Source organism: Myotis nattereri (assembly GCF_964212035.1).
Source record: "Myotis nattereri genome assembly, chromosome: 3".
NCBI classification, from domain to species: domain Eukaryota; kingdom Metazoa; phylum Chordata; class Mammalia; order Chiroptera; family Vespertilionidae; genus Myotis; species Myotis nattereri.
The window spans coordinates 200,722,780-200,740,878 of NC_138077.1; the positions used below are offsets into that span (position 1 = coordinate 200,722,780).

Below are 18,099 nucleotides of genomic sequence, written 5' to 3' on the forward strand. Positions count from 1 at the left end.
TCCCAAGGATATTTTCCCATTGATTTTCAGAGAGCGTGGAAGAGAGAGGGAAAGACAGAGACATCGATGTGAGAGAAACACATTGATTGGTTGCCTCCTGCACTCCCCTCACCAGGGCCCGGGCTGGGGAGGAACCTGCAACCTAGGTACATGCCCTTGACCAGAATCGAACCCAGGACCCTTTTTGGTCTGCAGGCTGATGCTCTGTCCACTGAGCCAAACTGGCTAGGGCTGAACCTGCATGTTAACAAGATCCCAGGATGGTTCAGGTGCACATTCAAGTTTGAGAAGCTCTGCTTTAAGAGACAAGCCGAGTGGGATAAAAATATTGTCCCAAATAGAGGAAACTAAACAGATATTTTTAGATACAAAATAAAAGGCATCGGAATATGTTTTTAGGGATAGACCCCAAAGGGGCAGCTGCAGGGAGCTGGCCCATTTCCCATTTCCAGCACCTTCTCCAACCACAAAGGGCGACCTCCCTGAAGCACAGGGAACAGAACCGAGAATCCCATTTTGGATCTCGGGGATGTTGTCTTTAAATCAGATGTTCTGTTTCTGCTTTTCCTTCCAATGCATTTGGCTATTGAACTTTGTAACTTGCCAAACACAATGTGGTGCGTGAAGCCAGTCCGAAGAAGCAAACAGTAACTTAAAGGGAGGCATCTGGAAAAGGACCGTGTCCCCCTCTTCCCAGGGGTGCGATGATCTGCAGGTCTCAGTGTTGGGGTCCAGCCCCAGCAGGTCCAGGGGTTCCCAAAGGTGTGGACGGAGTTGGCGAAGAAGGAAATGACACGGAGACAGCGTTCAGTTGATCAGCAGCCTAGCCAGGATCTCTAGCCAGGATCTCCAGCCAGGTTCTGTGTTTTATTGTCTTGTTACATCTGTATTTATACCAGTTGATTCCAATCCTATCAATCTCTATTCCAAAGGTTAGGGCGTTTCTTATCTCCATTCCAGGGAGTACAGATTATGTAGCTTAAGCATGATTGTTCGTAGTTAAAGTGATTAATTACCCTCCTGGCACTTAGTTAAGGGGTTTTATTCCCTCCCTAACTTCAGGGAAAAATTCCTACCTGGAGAAACAACCTTACTCGGAGAGGTGACCTTGGTTAAAACACATAGCGCCAAGAAGGGGAGCAAACATATTAAGAACAGTATGCCATATACGCCAGGTCCCTTGAAACATATGCTGTGCAGATGTTTCTTCCCTGCAGCTACTGTGTCAAGCAGCAAAGATGGACCGGCTTCCAGCATCTCAGTGCCTGGAGCCAGGTGCTAGTGAAGCTTTCTGGGAAGGAACCAGCATCCAGCTGTTACATGACGAGAACAGGTGCAAAGGGTTCCGTCACAGCGAGGGCAAAAATGAGGCTTCAATGAACCCAGCATCACGCTAACCCGGCTCCGAAGGAGGGTCTGCTCAGGGCCTGGTTCTGGAGCTTGGATTCTGCTTCAGTGAGGATGATTCATCCTTTAATTCCTCTCTCCTCTCAGCCTACCCTGGCTCTTACTTATTTTTATCCCTGGAATGGAGTTAAATTGCCTAAAGGACGATGTTTCTTCACCTGCAAGGGCCCTCCTGGAGGATGAATTTTAAAATATTCATTTTTACAACTTGCTCCCAGCAGTCACAGACAAGATGGAGAAGACGAGATGCTGGGGGAGGAGAGGAGGACAGTGACACGAGCCCAGCGGGGAGCCTGGGGCCTCGGGGAACTTGGGAATGACTCTGTAGTCGGGAGATAGTCCAGGAATTGACTCTGAGGAGTTGGATAGAGGGAAAGGAATGGCCAGCTATGATCTCGTTACTCTCTTTATGATACTGAAAAACTGAAGCAAAACCTTCGAACAGTCCGCTGTTGGTGCCTAGCCCCGTAGGCAGGTCTATTATTTTGGTAGCAACCTTATTTTTTTCTCCAGTCAAGATGCCCTGCCCTCCCTTGGCTGGGGCACATGACTCAGGCTGATTGGAAGCTCATGTCCTAAAGGGAAAAGGCAGGATCTGGAAGCACTTGGATTCACCTGTCCTGGCAGCGTGCCTGGGGAGGCTGCCCTGGCTCCCGCAGCCTGGATCCCCGGCCAAATCCTCGTCCTCATCCTTCTTCAGGTCTGGCTGTTCACTCTCTTGAGATTTCACAAGCTTCCCCAAGGCATTTCAAGGCATTATTATTATTATTATTATTATTATTATTTATTGTTATTGCTTAAGTCAGAGGGAGTTGGCTTCTGTTTGCAGCAAAGAACCCCAATGCCCAGCAATCAGGGCTTAGACCAGCCGTGGGCAAACTACGGCCCGCGGGCCGGATCCGGCCCGTTTGAAATGAATAAAACTAAAAAAAAAAAAGACCATACCCTTTTATGTAATGATGTTTACTTTGAATTTATATTAGTTCACACAAACACTCCGTCCATGCTTTTGTTCCGGCCCTCCGGTCCAGTTTAAGAACCCATTGTGGCCCTCGAGTCAAAAGTTTGCCCACCCTTGGCTTAGACCCACCGCATGAGACAGCACATGAGGGAATACTGTGCAATGAGATAAATATATATTTGTTGACATGAAAATATGTTCATAGGCATAGTTTAGCACAGAAGCAGATTGTAATAAAACAGGGTGCATAGTATTTACAAAAAAATATATCCTGCACATTTCACAGAAAAAGGTCTAGAAGAAACTATAATGGTATTCACCTTGGAGGGCTGGACAGTGAATGCTTTTTCTTTAAGCTTATCTTTATTTACTAGCCTTTCTATAGAGTTTGGGTAACATGTTCTTCTGTTTTCCTTCCTTTTTTTTTTTTAAAATCCTCACCCGAGGATATTTTTCCATTGATTTTTAGAGAGAGTGGAAGAGAGAGAGAAAGACAGAGAGAAACATCAATGTGAGAGAAACACATCGATTGGTTGCCTCCTGCACATGCCCCGACCAGGGTACGGTAAGTGCCCTTGACCAGAATCAAACCCGGGACCCTCTGGTCCGCAGTCCGATGCTCTATCCACTGAACCAAACTAGTTGGCGGTTTTTGTTTATTTCTTGTGGGCACAGGCGAGTCACCAAAGCCATGGGTTCAGGAGTGAAGTGACTCGCTGGACTCAGGCAGTGACTTATTCGCCCAGTGCCAGGGCTTCTGCGACAGGTGACCTCACCGACAGCTCTGGCTGCTGCGTGGAAGCGTGGAAGCGGCTGGAAACACCAGAGTCCCTGTCCTCCACTTCCCACACCCCCAGGCACCAGTGGCGTCCCACCTACTCTCACAGCAACCACAGGAGGTGCAGGAAAAGATGGGCCAGAGAGGTGAGGTCCCCTGCCCTGGGCCCCACACCCCAGGGCTCACAATGTCCCTGCGAAGTAAGCTGTGTGGACAGCTGCAGAGGGGGGAGGGGGGAGGGGGGAGGGGGAGAGGGGAGGGGGGAGGGGGAGAGGGGGAGAGGGGAGGGGGGAGGGGAAAATGAGCGCTCACCTCACTGCTGGGGCCTGGATTCCTTTCAGGGGCTTCAGGGAAGCAGGAGCTGGTCACAGGGGAGAGTGGATTTGTGGGTGCTCATCCCACTGTCCTTCTTAGCTTCTAGGTCTCAGCTTGAAGGCTATCTGGTCAGAGAGCCTCTCCTTGACCGCTAAGATAGGCTCTGGTCATTCGTCTCCTTTGCAGCATTTCATACAACTTGCAGGCACGTCACTTACTGTGCTTCTGCCACCTTGACTTGTGGGCTTCCTGAGGGCGGTGTCTCTGGCATCTCCCCTGTCTGACCCTGCGGCCCTCCCCGAGCAGCTGCTGAAGGATGGAGCCCATGAACACAGGCCTGGGTGGTGGCGAATCACAGGGGCCGGGTCACCGCTGCCTTCACTGGCTGTGTGACCTCAGGCAAGTTGCTGCCTCTCTCTGGGCCTCTTCCAAGCCTTGACCTAAGTAGAAATGTCCAACTCTTCAAAAGATATCCCCCTTTTCGAATATATTAGGTCTTATTTAAGGGAAGGTAATAGAAGTTGGAGTCATTTACTAAATTATACTTTAAACCAACTGCTGGTTGATTATTCTGAAAACATTGCAATAGTTTTCCCAGGAATCACTGATGTGCAACGAACCCAATCGTATTTCTTATTCAATAAACTCTTTTATTGTAAGTTTTTAGATTTCTCCATTGCAATAATGAAAATAGCACTAGTATTCGTAACACTTAAACCCAAACCAAAGGGGAACCCCTCCTCAAATTATAAGGTAAATGACACGTAATTGAACGAATAGTAAATGTTGGGCAAGAGGCATTTAAAATATAGAAATAAGGTCAAGGTTTTTGTACGCGTACAAATACTTGAAGGTTTAGTTGATGAAGGTGATTGTGTTTGAAAGCATGGGATTTTGAAAACTAACTTATAATTTGTGATAAATCACAACTGTAGAGAAAAGGCAAAATCAAGCAAAACCCAAAATACCCCCAATACGAAAGGAAGTGAACCAAATACACGGGGTCGGTATGCAAACCTCCAGTCCTTTGGCCCTGGAATGGCAACTGAGTGGGTTTCATAGAAATTCTCCGTAGAGAGGAATGTCTGGGCCTGGTGTGACATCCTGTCTCCGGGCCTGTCTCCTCACAGAGGAGAAGTGGCGTGTCCAGCACATCTGTCTGGAGTGGCGCCTGCGTTCCCAATCCCTTTGAGAACAGTCCCCAAACCTGAAAAGGCGAGGCGTCCCTGCGGTCGGGCGGCAGGGAGCTGGGGTCAGAGCTGGCCCCCGACCCTGCCCGCGCTGTCCGAGTGGTTCACGGGCAGCGGGTGGGCCTCCGTGTTGAACACCCAGTCTTCCAGGGACAGCATGTCATCTTCAGAGAACAGAAGATAGAGGTACCTGTGCCAGGCAGGGAGGGGGCGAGACACAGCTGTCAGTGCTCTGGGAACAGGGGCCCTGGGAAGGAACCTCAGGGGCCTCTGCCACAGGCCTGTGGCTACGGTGCAGGGTGGGCAAGATCCCAAAGCCACTCAGAGGGTTGGACCCAGGGGAGACGCTGTGACGCTGAGGAGCGCACTGGGCTTGGGGCAGACAGCCCTGGTTTAATCCTGGCCCTGCCCCGGCCCTCACACCCAACAGCTTCATTCAGGCCCTTGGCCCCTGGCCTCTGGGAGTCCTGCCAGGGCACCGTGTGGCCTAGCTTCTCCTTCTGTGCAGGGTGGCCTGAGCCCTGGGCTCTCCCCGATGTGCCCCTCAGGAGACTCTATAAAGTACATGTGAGGGCACTAAAATGAACAGGGAGCGGTGACTCCAGAACCCCAGCTTCCCAAGCCATGTGTGTTTTTATTAGAAGGGATGGACCATTCCAGTTCACCCTAAAGGCTCAGGGCATTGCTCTGGGGAACGGCAAGGAGCCCAGGGGACAGTGCAGCAACCCTGCAGAGGAAAGTCACCAGCATATCGACGCCATCACTCTTGTTATTTTGCAGAAGGAGCTTAGTTTTATGGACCTTAAGGAACCTGAGGTGACAGGTTACAGAACTGAACTTGTCCCACAGCTAATACTTCAGCTATGCTCGTGGGTAGAGTCCAACCCAGCCTCACTCTCTGAGTAGAACTGGCCTGGCCCAAGGCTCACCCATGGGCGGGGCGGGCCTCACACTATGCCAAGCCCCACCCCCTGGGCCCCCTTCCTGTGACTGCAGACCCTGACTCTGGGAAGGGACAGACTGCTGGCCACCCGCCTCCCTAGGAAAGCTGCGTTGTCTGCTGGAAAGAGCAGTGACCCAGCCCCGGCTCACTTTAGCGTCTCCGCTAGGAAGAAGGTCTGCTGCTTGTTGTCGTGGTTGGGGATGCTGCTGTACACGTCCTGGATCCCGGCGAAACCGGCTTCTGTCCGACAGTATTTCTCCAAGGCCTGGGTATGGCGAGAGGAGAGGACCCCCCCAAGCTCTCAATAGGCAGGCCCCTGACCCCTCGACGGGGGACCCCTGGCGTTTGTGGAAGCAGAAGGCCGAGCTATTCTCAAGGTTCAGCGCTCGCCGCCAGGCTGGGGGGCTTGCCGCCAGCTCAGTCCCAGCAGGAGAGCTGTGCCCGGGCTCTCCACCTGGTGTGAGCCGAGAGGAGGCTTCTCTCTGCCTCTCATGGAATAGACTGATGTCAGACTTGCCCAGTGGGGACAGAGGAAGGCGCTGGTGGTGTTCGTGGCTGGGCTGTGGGACTGTCATCCCAGGATTCTCCGTGAAGATATGGTCCCTGGGCTGCAGGTGGGCAGGCCATGGGCTCTCTGTCTTTTGCATAGAAATGCATTTCTCACCCACTGAGGGTTTGCAGGTGGGGCCCAGGAGCACAGACACTTGGCCTTCAGAGGCCAAGAATGAGGCCTTAGGGAAGCAAGAGACTGACCAGCAAGCCATGACAATGATCCTGAGCAGGCCTGTGCCCACCTGAGTATGACGCTCAGGGTGTGGCTCTCCCAGGACAGTACGTGCCTCTGAGAGCAGTGGGTGGGGAAGGAGGGGAGGGCAGAGAAGGCTCAGCATCCATGAAGGAACCTTCCAGAGTCCCCACACCTGCCTTTGACACTTGCCCTAAAGTGGGCATGAGATTTCCCACTAGGTAGCTGGGGACAAGAGGAGAGACAGGTGGGGTGAGTGGGTGGGTGAGCAGAGTCCAGAAAGGGCGCGGGTGGCCAGGGGCTGGGCTGGCTCTGGGGAGAGGAGGGAGGGGAGCTGCTGGCCTAGCAGCTGTTCCTGTTTGAGAGGCGACATCTGAAGCATTGGTCCAAGCTTCAGGGTCAGAAAGCAGTGACCACATGTGCTCTGGCCCTCTTGGCTGCTGCCCTGCCTTTGCCCCTCTACGTTTGTTGGCACCGGGGCCAGACCCTCAAGGCTACGGGCCTCAGAACCCTCTTCAAGTTCCTGGCTTGACTGTGCCCAGCCGGGGACTCCTGGCTCTGCAACCATAACCTCGACCCTTGATTTCTGAACTTCAGCCAGATGCCAACCTGGCTTGACCTTCCTCTCAGCGCCTGAGCCATGGGGTTTTGGACTCTGACTGGGACTTCTCAAGGGCACCTGCCACTCATTTAAGCCTCCCCATCCACCCTTCCCCCAGCCCAGCCCAGCCCACTCACCATCACCACTTCCCAGCCCCACTCCCGGTAGATGGGGTTGTGGGTCTGTCGCCATAAGTACATGTAGCTCTCCACCACCTCGGGTCTCAGGATGTAGTAGCTCTCGCTCAGCTGCGTGGCCACCGCCTCTTTGCCGGAGTTAAACCAGAAGGCCTCGGGCCCCAGTTTGGTATCTGTGGAGTGACCGACCAGAGGGCCTGGGTCAGACCACTCACCTGCTGCCCAGGATAGATCTGGGGGTGATGGTTGGTGATGGAGGGTGTGGGTGGGCCTGCCTGGATTGCCTGAGCCTGGCAGATATACAACTTCCCTCTTGGCCCAGACTGGCCAAAGCAAGACCCTTGAGGCCTCAAAATTTTGCAATTTTAGAATTTGAGAATCCAGATGAACTACCCAGCAGTCTGGGGAGACACAGGTTGGGGTGGTGTTCCCTAATTGTGTATGTTGAGATATAAGCCCTGCAAGATGTTCATCAGAGTTCAGCCAAGACAGGGTTCCAGGTTTCAACACATTTGGAGAGAAGTGGGTTAAAAAGTAAAACAGTCTCACTCCTGCAGGACTTATCAGATCCTTTCAGGTGCTAATATGCAACGAAGCTTCTCCACAGACCGTAGGAAGCTGCTTTTAGCTCCTCTCAGACCAGCCTTCTGGTTTGACAGTTTGGGAGAGGAGGGAAAGAACTGCCCAGAACAAGCACACTCATCCTCGGGCAGAGGGAGCCGACTGAGTCAGGCTGGTGAGGTCTGCTTTGCTGCTGTCACTGTTTTGTTCGTTTGTGGACAATTTACTGCCGTTCCTGTTCTGTGGATGACCACAATTATATAACCACTACCACAGCCACCATTTGTGATGTCAAAGGCTGTGCTGGGTGCTTTACTACACATTACTTCAGTCCTTAAAGCAAAGTGTTCTTGGTGAGGGAGGTGTTACTATCCCTCTACCATGCACGTGGGAACTGAGGATCAGAGAGGCTAAGCAATCTGTCCAGGGGAACACAGCGTGCTGTGGCTGTGCGGACGTTACCCAGGATTTGTCTGATGCCCCTCCCTACGCTGTGTCCGCTCTCTTTCCCTTCTGAGTCTGACTCTCCAGGCCTCAAGTTTAGGGTATGTGGGTTGGGTCTTCCTCCCTTTAATGCCTGCATGTCCTGTCCAGGTTGGCCGAGGGCCTGGTTCTGGTTCTATTGTGAGCCCTTCCTCCTCCCAGCATGGTTCAGGACCCGAGAGGCCCAGAGTTGTTTTTCCTCAAAACACGAGCTTTGCAGGATGGCCTACTCTTCTGTGGAGGGCTTCCTGGGAGAGGAATTAGCCAGACCCAGGCCCTGCCGATCCTCTCAGATGGTGCAGACACTCCTACCATCAGAAAACAGTCGTCTTGCCAAGCTGCTAATGGGGTGAGGGCGAGAGTGCCTCTTGCAGCCGCCGCGGACGAGCCAGGCTGGCTGGAACAATATGCTCTATTACGCGGACCGTCTTTTATGGTCGGGGCTGATTGTCCCAGACAAATAGCAAGCTTTTTATTATTCCTGAGATTTCCTATTTGTTTATGGTGCTGGCAGAGAGAGCTCTCTGAGGCGACTTGAAGACCAGTTTTAGGACCCGTTGTGAATTGCTGGTTTTCTGAACAGCTCAGTCAGGACTCAGCTGCTGTGGTCACAGACACGTCTCAGTGGACCTAACAAACGCTCCCATGCTGCTGGCTGAGGGCGCTGGCTACGTGCTTTCTGGGACCAGGGAGAGACCCGTCCTGGTGACCTGTGTTACTGTTCACATTGAACGGACGGAGGCCACCAGCTGGTGAGTGGCAGAGGAGCACCTGAACCAGGAATTTTTTACTGCAAATCTTGGGTCATCTGCTCCAGCCAAGACTGGGGTTAAACTCAGAGTAGTGGGCACCTCCTGGGGCCCTGGGGGGGCTGGGGATTGCTCTGAGGGCCGCTGTTCAGAGGCAGCACACAGCGGGGAGCCGAGCATCAGGAGGCCTGGGTTCCGGCCCGGCTTAGCCACTCACAGCGGTGTGACATCGGCTCTGGGCTGACTCAGTTTCCCCACGTGTAAAATGAAAGTCGGGTTCATGTTCTCTAACGTGACTGCTGACGCTGGCATTTGACCGTTCTGCATGAGTGCTGAGCGGATGGCCAAGAAGCGCTCAAGCTTGGATCAGAGAGGGTGATGAAAGGTGGTGCCAGGAGGTGCCCAGCCCCACTAAACGGAGGGGTTTTGAGGAGGAGAAGCAGAGGTGCTGGAGGGTAGGGGTCAGGGAGAAGGAATTCTCTAGGCTCAGGAGGCCAATGTTTCTGCCTCAGGGGCCGGAGGACTCTCTGCTCTGTGCCCCACCCATGGGGCCACGTCATGTGATCTGTGGCCACGTCATGTGATGGGCCACGTCATGTGATGATGTGGCCACATCATCCCTGAGCCTCAGTTTCCTCATCTGTGTGGTGAGGTTCAGCAATGACGTATGAAGTGCTGAACAATACCTGGCAAACACAAAGGGCTTAATACGTCACCCTATTTCCCCTTTAATTTAGTTACAACCTCAGTGCACAGACAGCGCGTCCCTTGTTCAAATTCTGCCTAACTGCAGAGGGCGAGACTTCCCTACGACCACGGTTCCCTGCACTCCCCCACTCTGCCGGACTCCCAGCTCTTCCTGGTGTCTAGCCTCGGTGTGTCCTGCTGGCCCGGCCCCTGGCCGGGTTACCTGAGCGGTCGTACGACTCGTGGCACGTCTTAGTGATCTGGGCTGCGAGCTCTCGGTAGTGGGCCCTCTTGTCCTCCTCAGCGTCCTCGGCGCCCAGGGCGATCATGCCCCCGGAGAAACAGGCCAGGTGCCCCATCTTGTGGTCCAGGTTCCCCCCGCGCCACTCGGCAATGTAGGTCAGCCCCCCGGGAGACACATTCACCAAGTGGGTCTCGATTGCCTGGGAGCAAGGTGGGAATTGGGCAGGGAGAGGGTTGTGGGAGGGCACAGGGAAGGAGCGAAGAGGACAGAAAGTGAGTATTTTGGAGACAGCAGCAAATGCAGCTCTACTGAGCCCTCTGTCCCAGGCAAAGGGGGCCCACTGACCTCAGCCGGCTGCTGGCCCACTGGGGCCCATGGGAGCTCTGCCGCTCGCCCAGCTAAGGCCTGGAGCCTGCTGGGGGCTCGGACATAAGGTAGCTCCCCAGGGTGAGTCTCACACAGACTTGAAAATCTACGTACAAAAAATTTCAAAAAATCTTTAAGAATTATTACCCTCCTTGGTTAGGGAATCTTAACCTGTGGATGGGCTTCAGGGTGTCACAAATGTCCCTAAAATTGTACACGACACTTTTGTGTATGTGCATTTTCTTTTTCTTAAAAATTGGTTTTTACTGATTTTAGAGAGAGAGGAAAGGAGAGGGAGGGAGAGAGAGAGAAACATCAATGTGAGAGGAAAACATCGATCAGCTGCCTCCTGCATGCCCCCTACTGGGGATCGAGTCCGCAACCCAGGCATGTGCCCTGGCTGGGAACTGAGTTGTGACCTTTTGGTGCATAGGATGACGCTGAACCTACTGAGTCACACCGGCCAGGGCTGTATGTGCATTTTCATGGGACAAGGGCCCATATATTTCATCAGATTCTAAAATAGACAAAACAAAACAAAACAAAAACCAGAGAAAATTGAGAGGTGCTCTCTATAGCCCCTCATTACACGCCTTCCCATGTAATGCCCAGGACAAGCCGGGTACGTAGTCTGCAGTGCTCTCCACAAGAGGCCGAGTGCCTTGTCCCCAGTCATGCAGTCAGACCAGGACTGGGACAAGGACCCCCCGATGCCCAAGACTCCTCGGGTTCAAACCCGTCTCTACCAGTTTGGAGCTGTGTGACTTTGGGCGAGTTCTATGTTCTCTCCATGCTGTGACTTCCTTGCGTATAAAATGCAGGTAAGAACGTGAGCCACTTCATAGGGTCATGAGGGCTACGTGAGATGTGTTGTAAGCTCAGCTGATTTCCCAGCACAGGAGAGTCCTCCATCAACGTTGGCCTTCACAATTCCTCTCCAGCCGGCCCCCAGCCCGCCCTCCTCTGCCCCACTGGCCTCTTCACTCATGCACCCCAGCCCCGATGAGTATTTTGTGAGCACCTCCTCTGTGCCAGGCTGTGTAGGTGCAGGGGATACAGCCCCTGAAGATGGGCCTGGACCCTGCCTTAGGGAGCTCACCCGCGAGCACAGTGACTTCCCCCAAATCAATACACACCAATATCACAATTTGTGACCAGCATTTTGAATGAAACAAATTGAGGGGACAGGCCAGGGAAATGTGGGAGGGGGTCCTGCTTTGCAGTGAGGTCAGAGGTCTCTGCCACGGTAATGCGCGTGAGGCAGATGAGGGTTCCTGCCTCAGGCTTTTCCCGCTGCTCCCGTCCCACTGCTAACTCCAGTCCGGCCTTGGGGCCTCTTCGGGGTGCGTCCTTGGAGAGGACAGCTTAGCCCACGCCACTGCTGCCATGTTCTTCTACTATCCCACTATCTCCCTACGTGGTGCTATCCCCACTTTGTGTACACGTGTTCATGTATGTTTCTCTGAAACGTGTCTCTCCCAGGACTCGGATTGCCGTGTGACAGCAGAAGCCACCACCAGCAATCTCCAGCCAGGGCCTGGCATACAGAACGCGCTCAAACCCAGTGTGCTCCCTGCGGGTTTTTTCCTTCTTCTCTGTAAGGTCTGGGCTGGTGGGTTGGCTGCAGGAACCTCCCTGAGCAGCAGAGGGGGAAGCAATGTGGATGGCCAGGCCAGGGCACCTGTTCACAGGGGAGGAGGCGTGGACAGCTGGCCACGGCTGGGCAGAGCTGTGTCCAGGCAGCTGCTCTGCATCCCTGAGCGTGCAGGTGCAGGGGCGGGATGGCAGGCCCAGTCCAGGTGCAGAAACATGGTTCAGTTACCCATTGTTAATGCTTGGGAGAGAACACAGACAGGAGTTGGAGGGGATCCCAGAAAGTCTCACACTGCAGCCGAAAATCTTCATCTTCAAGACAGTCTCCCATAGGCTATTTCTATTTGGGGTTAACCCAAGCTAAGTAACTTTGGTAAAGAGGAAACGATAACGCAGTTTCTCTTTGAAGGGACAACTGAGATAGCAGATGCAAAGATAAAAATAACAACACAAAAAAACCAAGGCTTCTCAAACTCCGAGAGAAACAAGACAGCACAGGCTGGCCATGGACTGGCCAGGAGGCTTAAATCCTGGCAAGAGACATAGCAAAGAGCGGACTGAGAGGCAGCCTGTGCCTGAACCCCAGCTCTGCATTCAGGGTGTTGGGCGACTCTGGGCAACTTATTTCACTTTTCTGAAGATTCCCTTCCTTCATCTGTAAAATGAGACTAACTTCTGTGCTGGCTGGGAGGCTATTCAGAGGCTCTGGCTTCCTTAGCCTCCTGGATGGGACCCTACCCCACCTGTGCCCGCCTGAGAGGGACTTCGGCAAGCCAGGCTCCTCTGTGAGTTGGCAGCTGTAAGTGGAGGCAGGAGAACTGCACCTCAAGGCAGCCGGACCCTGTTTGCACCCTGGCTCTGACATGTGTGATCGTGAGCCTTTCTGAGCCCGTTTCATCACCTGGAAGATGGGGGCTGAGGCACTAAATGTACTGCCCAGAGACGGCCAGGGGACCTTTAGTGCCTAGTCCCTGTCCTTCTGTCCTTTCTCCCATGACCTTCAGGGGTTGCTCAGTCAGACTGTCTGAAGGCCCCATGCCCACTCCACGAGGTATTGGTCTAACCTGCACACTGACACTGCCCCCAGCCCCACCCAGCAGCTTTCCAGGCTGTTGCTTGGGTTCCACCCAGAGGTTCTCATGTAACCTTGTTGGGGTACAGACTGGCCATTGGGATAAACATTTTTTTAAACCGATTTTTTAGAGAGGGAGGAAGTGAGGGAAAGAGAGTGAAACATAGGCGTGGGAGAAATACATTGATCAGTTGCCTCTTGCATGTGCCCTGATGCGGGGGTCAAACCTGAAACCTAGGTATGTGCCCTGACTCAGAACCGAACCCTGAAAAAAAAAAAAAAAGAACCGAACCCTGGACCTTCTGGTGCATGGGATGACACCCCAACCAACTGAGCCACACTGGCCAGGGCTGACCATCAGATTTTTAACGTATGACTTTAAAAACAATATTTTTTAAATGGACTTTTCAGAGAGAGAAAGAGAAACAGCAATCAGCTGCCTCCTGCAGGCCCTACTGGGGATCAAGCCGGCAATTGGGGCATGTGCTCTGACCTGGAATCAAACCAGCAACCCTTTGGGGCACAGGTTGAAGCCCCAGCCAACTGAGCCACACCAGCCAGGGCTGACCATCAGGATTTTTAACAGGCCAGCAAGGTTGACAACCACCAGAACGCTCTTCAAAGCCCCCAACTTGGCACAGGCCCAGCCCTTACCTGGGTCGGAGACACTGCAGGGGAAGATCAAATACAGGAGCAAAGCCAGTTGTCCCCTATTCAAGTCAAGTGTTTCCATAAAGCTCCCAGTTTGCTTAAATAATTCGTGGCCATTTCTTCCCCGAAGCCTCAACTACTGTGCGCCTGAGGGCAGGGAACTAGGCTGCTCGTTAACTGCATGTGGGTGGCAGGAAGGGCTGAACCAGATCTGACAGGAAACACTGGCCGTGGGCTGGGCTCAGCCATAGAAGCTGTGTGGATGGGGCTGAGCCAGGCTGAGCTGGGACTGGAGTCCCAGGAGCTGCTTCATGACTGAGTCTTGGTGCCTGGGCCCTGGGCAGGGAAAACTCATTAGTGAGGCCGTAGCTTAGAGTCCACAGCCCTGCAGGCCTGTTTCAATGTGCTTCCTTTAAGCACTGCCATTGCTGCCTAGATTCATGTGATCAGAGGGCAGTGAGAGATCATCCATCCACCCACCCATATTCCCCTACCCATCCACCGTCCATCCTTCCACCATCTACCCAGAGCCAGGAGACCCGCTCTGGCTTCAGCTCTGCCAGTGCCGTGCTGTGAGGCTTTGAGTAAGTGCTTCCCCTCTCTGGGCCTTGGTTTCCATCCACATAAAGAGAAGGGACAGAGCTGGATGCTCCACTGACAGAGGCCCCTCCCACTTGGATGCACTAGCTGTCACCTCTGGCTTGGCAGGAAGGTGGCTGAGGGTCTTGTTTTGCCGCCTCCTGCCTGGGGGCTGCCAGCCACCGCCTGGCTGCGATCTGGGCTCCGGCACATCAGCTGAAGCACAGACACCGAGGTTTCTGAATCAGACTGCCTGCCGCTTCCCGTGAGGCCTCAGACAAATGAGCGCACCTCCTCGAGCCTGGGTTTCTATCTGAAACAAGGATGCTAACATGGCCCTAATTTCAAGGCGCTGAGAAGAGTTATGAGACGGGTGTGCAGTGACCGATGGGGCAGGAGCTGTCTGTGGTACCCCGGCCAGCGCACTGTGGGGGAGGGACAGACAAGGCCCTGGCACTCGGGCCTGTGTGGGCACGGGGGGGGGGGGGGGGGGGAGGGGGGGGGAAGGACCGTGAGGTGCTGTCTTACCGTCAAGGCTTCGTAGTACATGTCTTTAGCCTCCGTGTCTGTCTTGGCTGACATCAACCAGGATTTGATCAAATATTCATAAAAACTGTCCCCGAGTCCTCCAACCGAGACGTGGTCTGTGAGGGGAAAGCAGACAGAGCATTATCTCCATCGCCGAGGCGCGGCAGGACCGGTGGAGCGCACATCTTGCCCACTGGGCTCTGGCCTGCGGGCAGAGCGTGCGGCGGAGCAGCATTTCATCAGCAGCCCCCCAGCCCGGAACAGCGGCTGCGACGCGGGGAGCCAGGCCGTCTCCAGCGCAGTGGCCCTGCACGCAGGTGTGGGGGCTCAGCCAGGGCTATAAATCATGTCGCCGTAGCAGGCCGAGGACGGCAGGGCCTCTGGTTATTAACTGGAAATGAGCTGCATTTCTTTAAAAAGATAATCTGGTGGCAGGGAGTGGAGATTTTTATTACCTGGTGACAAACATGGTAATTAATGCTGGGAAGGTTCCTAAAAGGCCATGAAGAGGAGGAAGGAGAGGCTTGATTTAGGCGGTCAGGGTACAGAGCCTTTCTGGAAAAACTGAGTTTAAATTTAGCAAATTGGGATGAATGGAGTTCAAAGGAGCAGGGGGAGGACAAATGGGATTTGAGGACGCCCCTCTCTGCCTGGTGGCATCGCCCGAAGTCCCCAAGGAGCAGGACCTCCAGGCTGTGGTTGAATGAGGAGGCATCTCCACCCAGGGCTGTCCTAGGAGAAAAACGGGGTGACCAAGGAACCACAGAAGCAAGACATGGACAGAAAACACTCACATGCTTTAAAAAGTAACAACGGGAAACATAAAGGCATTTAATGACATAATGCAGAGCAAATGTCACTTCCCTGTTAGGATTCACTAAAGCAGAGAGAGGGGATGGGGGATGGATTAAGGTAGGGTGGGTGGATTGGGAAGAATATTTTCAGCTCCTTTGCAGAAACGGTAAAAAGAGAAAGAAATAGAGAATAGACCGACAGCTACCAGGTCGATGGTGGGCTAGGGGTTTTGTTGTATTATTATTATTTTTTAAAAATATATTTTATTGATTTTTTACAGAGAGGAAGGGAGAGGGATAGAGAGTTGAAACATCGATGAGAGAGAAACATCGATCAGCTGCCTCCCACACACATCCTACTGGGGATGTGCCCGCAACCAAGATACATGCCCTTGGCCGGAATCGAACCTGGGACCCCTCAGTCCACAGGCCGATGCTCTATCCACTGAGCCAAACCAGCCAGGGCTTGTTGTATTATTTATAACATCTTCCCCAGAACCTTGCAAGGTGAGCACTATCAACCCCATTTACCGGATGGGAAAAAGGAGAGCGAGCCTAAACCGCTCACCCGAGGTCACCAAGCTGGCAGCTCTCACTCTGCAGCTTCACACAGTCAACCAGAGGACAAAACCAAAGAGGCACAGAGAAAGGACAGTGCACAGAGAAGGACCAGAGGGTGAGGGCAGCCGGGCCGGGGAGAGGGGCTGAGAGGAGGCCCCCCCAGCCCTCGGCCCCTCCACAAACAGATCCTGGCCAGCGAGGTTCAGGAACGGAACAAACACTCGCAAAAATTGGAACCAACCAGGTAAAGCCTAAGCCTCTCGGAGGGGAAGGGGGTGGGTGTGGGCTGGGCTTTGCCAGTGAAGAGGGAAGAGAGAACCAGCACAGCACACCCCTCACCCCTATTCCCAGGTGGAGGGCACACAAAGGGCGGGGGGGTGGCGGGGGGGGGGTGTCGATGGCATGTCCCTCTTGGAGTAGGAGGTCTGTGTGGAGCAGGGAGGGGGGGAAGGCTGTAAGCGAACTGAGTCAGCCTCTGCCTCGAGCCGCTGAAGCTCACAGCCCACAGAGGCGCCCTGACTCACAGGTGGCAGCCAGGGCACTGCCATCTCCACACTCACCTCCTGGTCCTGCCTCTCCTCACTGTTTCTCCACCCCCCAACCTCCAGCCCCCAGCCTCCCATGCCATTTCTCACCTTGTATGGCTGGGCTTCCTCCCCTCAGAAAGGCTTTCCCTGGTGCTCGCATGACCCCGCCCCTCCCTCCCTGCAGGGTGACCATGCGGGAGAGTGACACACACACACACACACACACACACACACACACACACACACACGGCCTGGCCCGGGAAGAGCACCCAGTGATGCTACCCTCCCGTTGCTGGGGGCGTGCCTGATGTTGTCAGAACCTGTTTGGGGTCTGCCTCCCGGACGAGGCTGTGGGCTCTTTGTGGAGAGGGACTGCGTAGGATGCACATTTTATGTTCAGGACCTTTACTGCACACAGCAGCCGCCCTGAATGAATGAAAGGAAGGTAGGTTTGCGCTGTGCTGGAAAGGCCTCAGATGCCAAGCCAAAGAGTTTTGGATTTTATCACGTGTGTGTTGTGGAACAGGCTTCACCTGGCCGGTGGTACAGGAGAGGGGAGCCAGGCCGCCAGGACTCCACAGGCGATGGAGACCGGACACCCACGGGGGGAGGTGCGTATAGTCTCTCAGGGGACCTTGACTGAAGTGGACAGTTCTCACTTGGAGGTCCCACTGCTTTCTAGCTGCCGTGTGTGTGCATGTGTGTGCGTGAGCGCGCGCGCGTGTGTGTGCGCGTGGTAGGTGCGTGTGGTCGTCTGGGTGCTGGGTGATGCACTGGGAGAAGCCTAGGTCTGGGTGGGAATCAGAGGCCAGATCTGCTCTTTGCTCCAGGCAAGCCATTTCCCTGCCAGTCCTGTCTTCTCCAGTAAAATGCTTTTCAAAGGGGAGCCCGAGTTGGTGTAGACAGGCCTTAGAGCAGAGGTGGGTTCTGCTGCTTCCTGACCATGTCAACCTCTCATCACATCACATCTCATCATCTGGGCAGCAAGAAGCAGCACCCAACAAGCCGGGAAACCTGCCGGCAGAAGACAGCACGCACTGGGGAGGCCACCGGGCTCACGCTCCCTTTTGGAAGAATCTAGACCTGCCACTGCCTTCCCACCGAGGAGAGAGTGGGATTCAGGCAGTGGACAAGGAGGCCGAGCCCTCCAGGGCTGGCAGCTCTCTGAGCTCTCATCCGTGATGGGTGCCAGCAGGAGCCTGGTGGCTTCTCCGGCTGAGATCCTAGCAGCCAGAGGTCTTGGTCTCTCCTGTTTCCCTGAAGCTCAGCTTCAAGCAGGAGTGGGGAGCTGCCAAGAGCACCCCAGTTCCTCCTTTGCCTCTCTAAGCTACAATTTCTACGGTTGCAAATCGGCTAAACAGAGGATTCAAGGAGAAAAAAGAATGTGAACACACTTAGCTTATGCAAGTGGGGAATGTTATCATCTGGAAAAATACACAATCACAAAAAAAACACCCTGGTGAAAACCTGAGATGACCCCAGGCGCCAGAGCCCGGGAAGGAGGAAGCAGGCGCCAGATGTAACCCCCTCTGCTCGTTAGCAGGCTGTGGATTCATATTTTATTAATATGAAACAAATTTTCACACGTGACCGACTTGGGCCAGCCCTGTGACCCCTGGCGCAGCCT

General features: G+C 53.9%; 1 protein-coding gene across 2 annotated transcripts in view; it reads right to left on the bottom strand.

Moving 5' to 3' along the window:
• Positions 1-4,086: 4,086 nt before the first annotated feature.
• Positions 4,087-18,099, bottom strand: part of MAN1C1 (mannosidase alpha class 1C member 1) — a gene marked incomplete at its 5' end in the record, with an annotated part of 129,796 nt that continues 115,783 nt past the window's right edge. For both annotated transcript variants that reach the window (XM_081088313.1, XM_081088312.1), the window contains 5 exons: positions 4,087-4,841; positions 5,744-5,859; positions 7,078-7,250; positions 9,781-10,000; positions 14,591-14,706. In XM_081088313.1, coding sequence (XP_080944439.1) covers positions 4,715-4,841; positions 5,744-5,859; positions 7,078-7,250; positions 9,781-10,000; positions 14,591-14,706 — 752 coding nt within the window. In that variant the 3' untranslated portion in view covers positions 4,087-4,714. The remainder of the gene's footprint in view (positions 4,842-5,743; positions 5,860-7,077; positions 7,251-9,780; positions 10,001-14,590; positions 14,707-18,099) is intronic.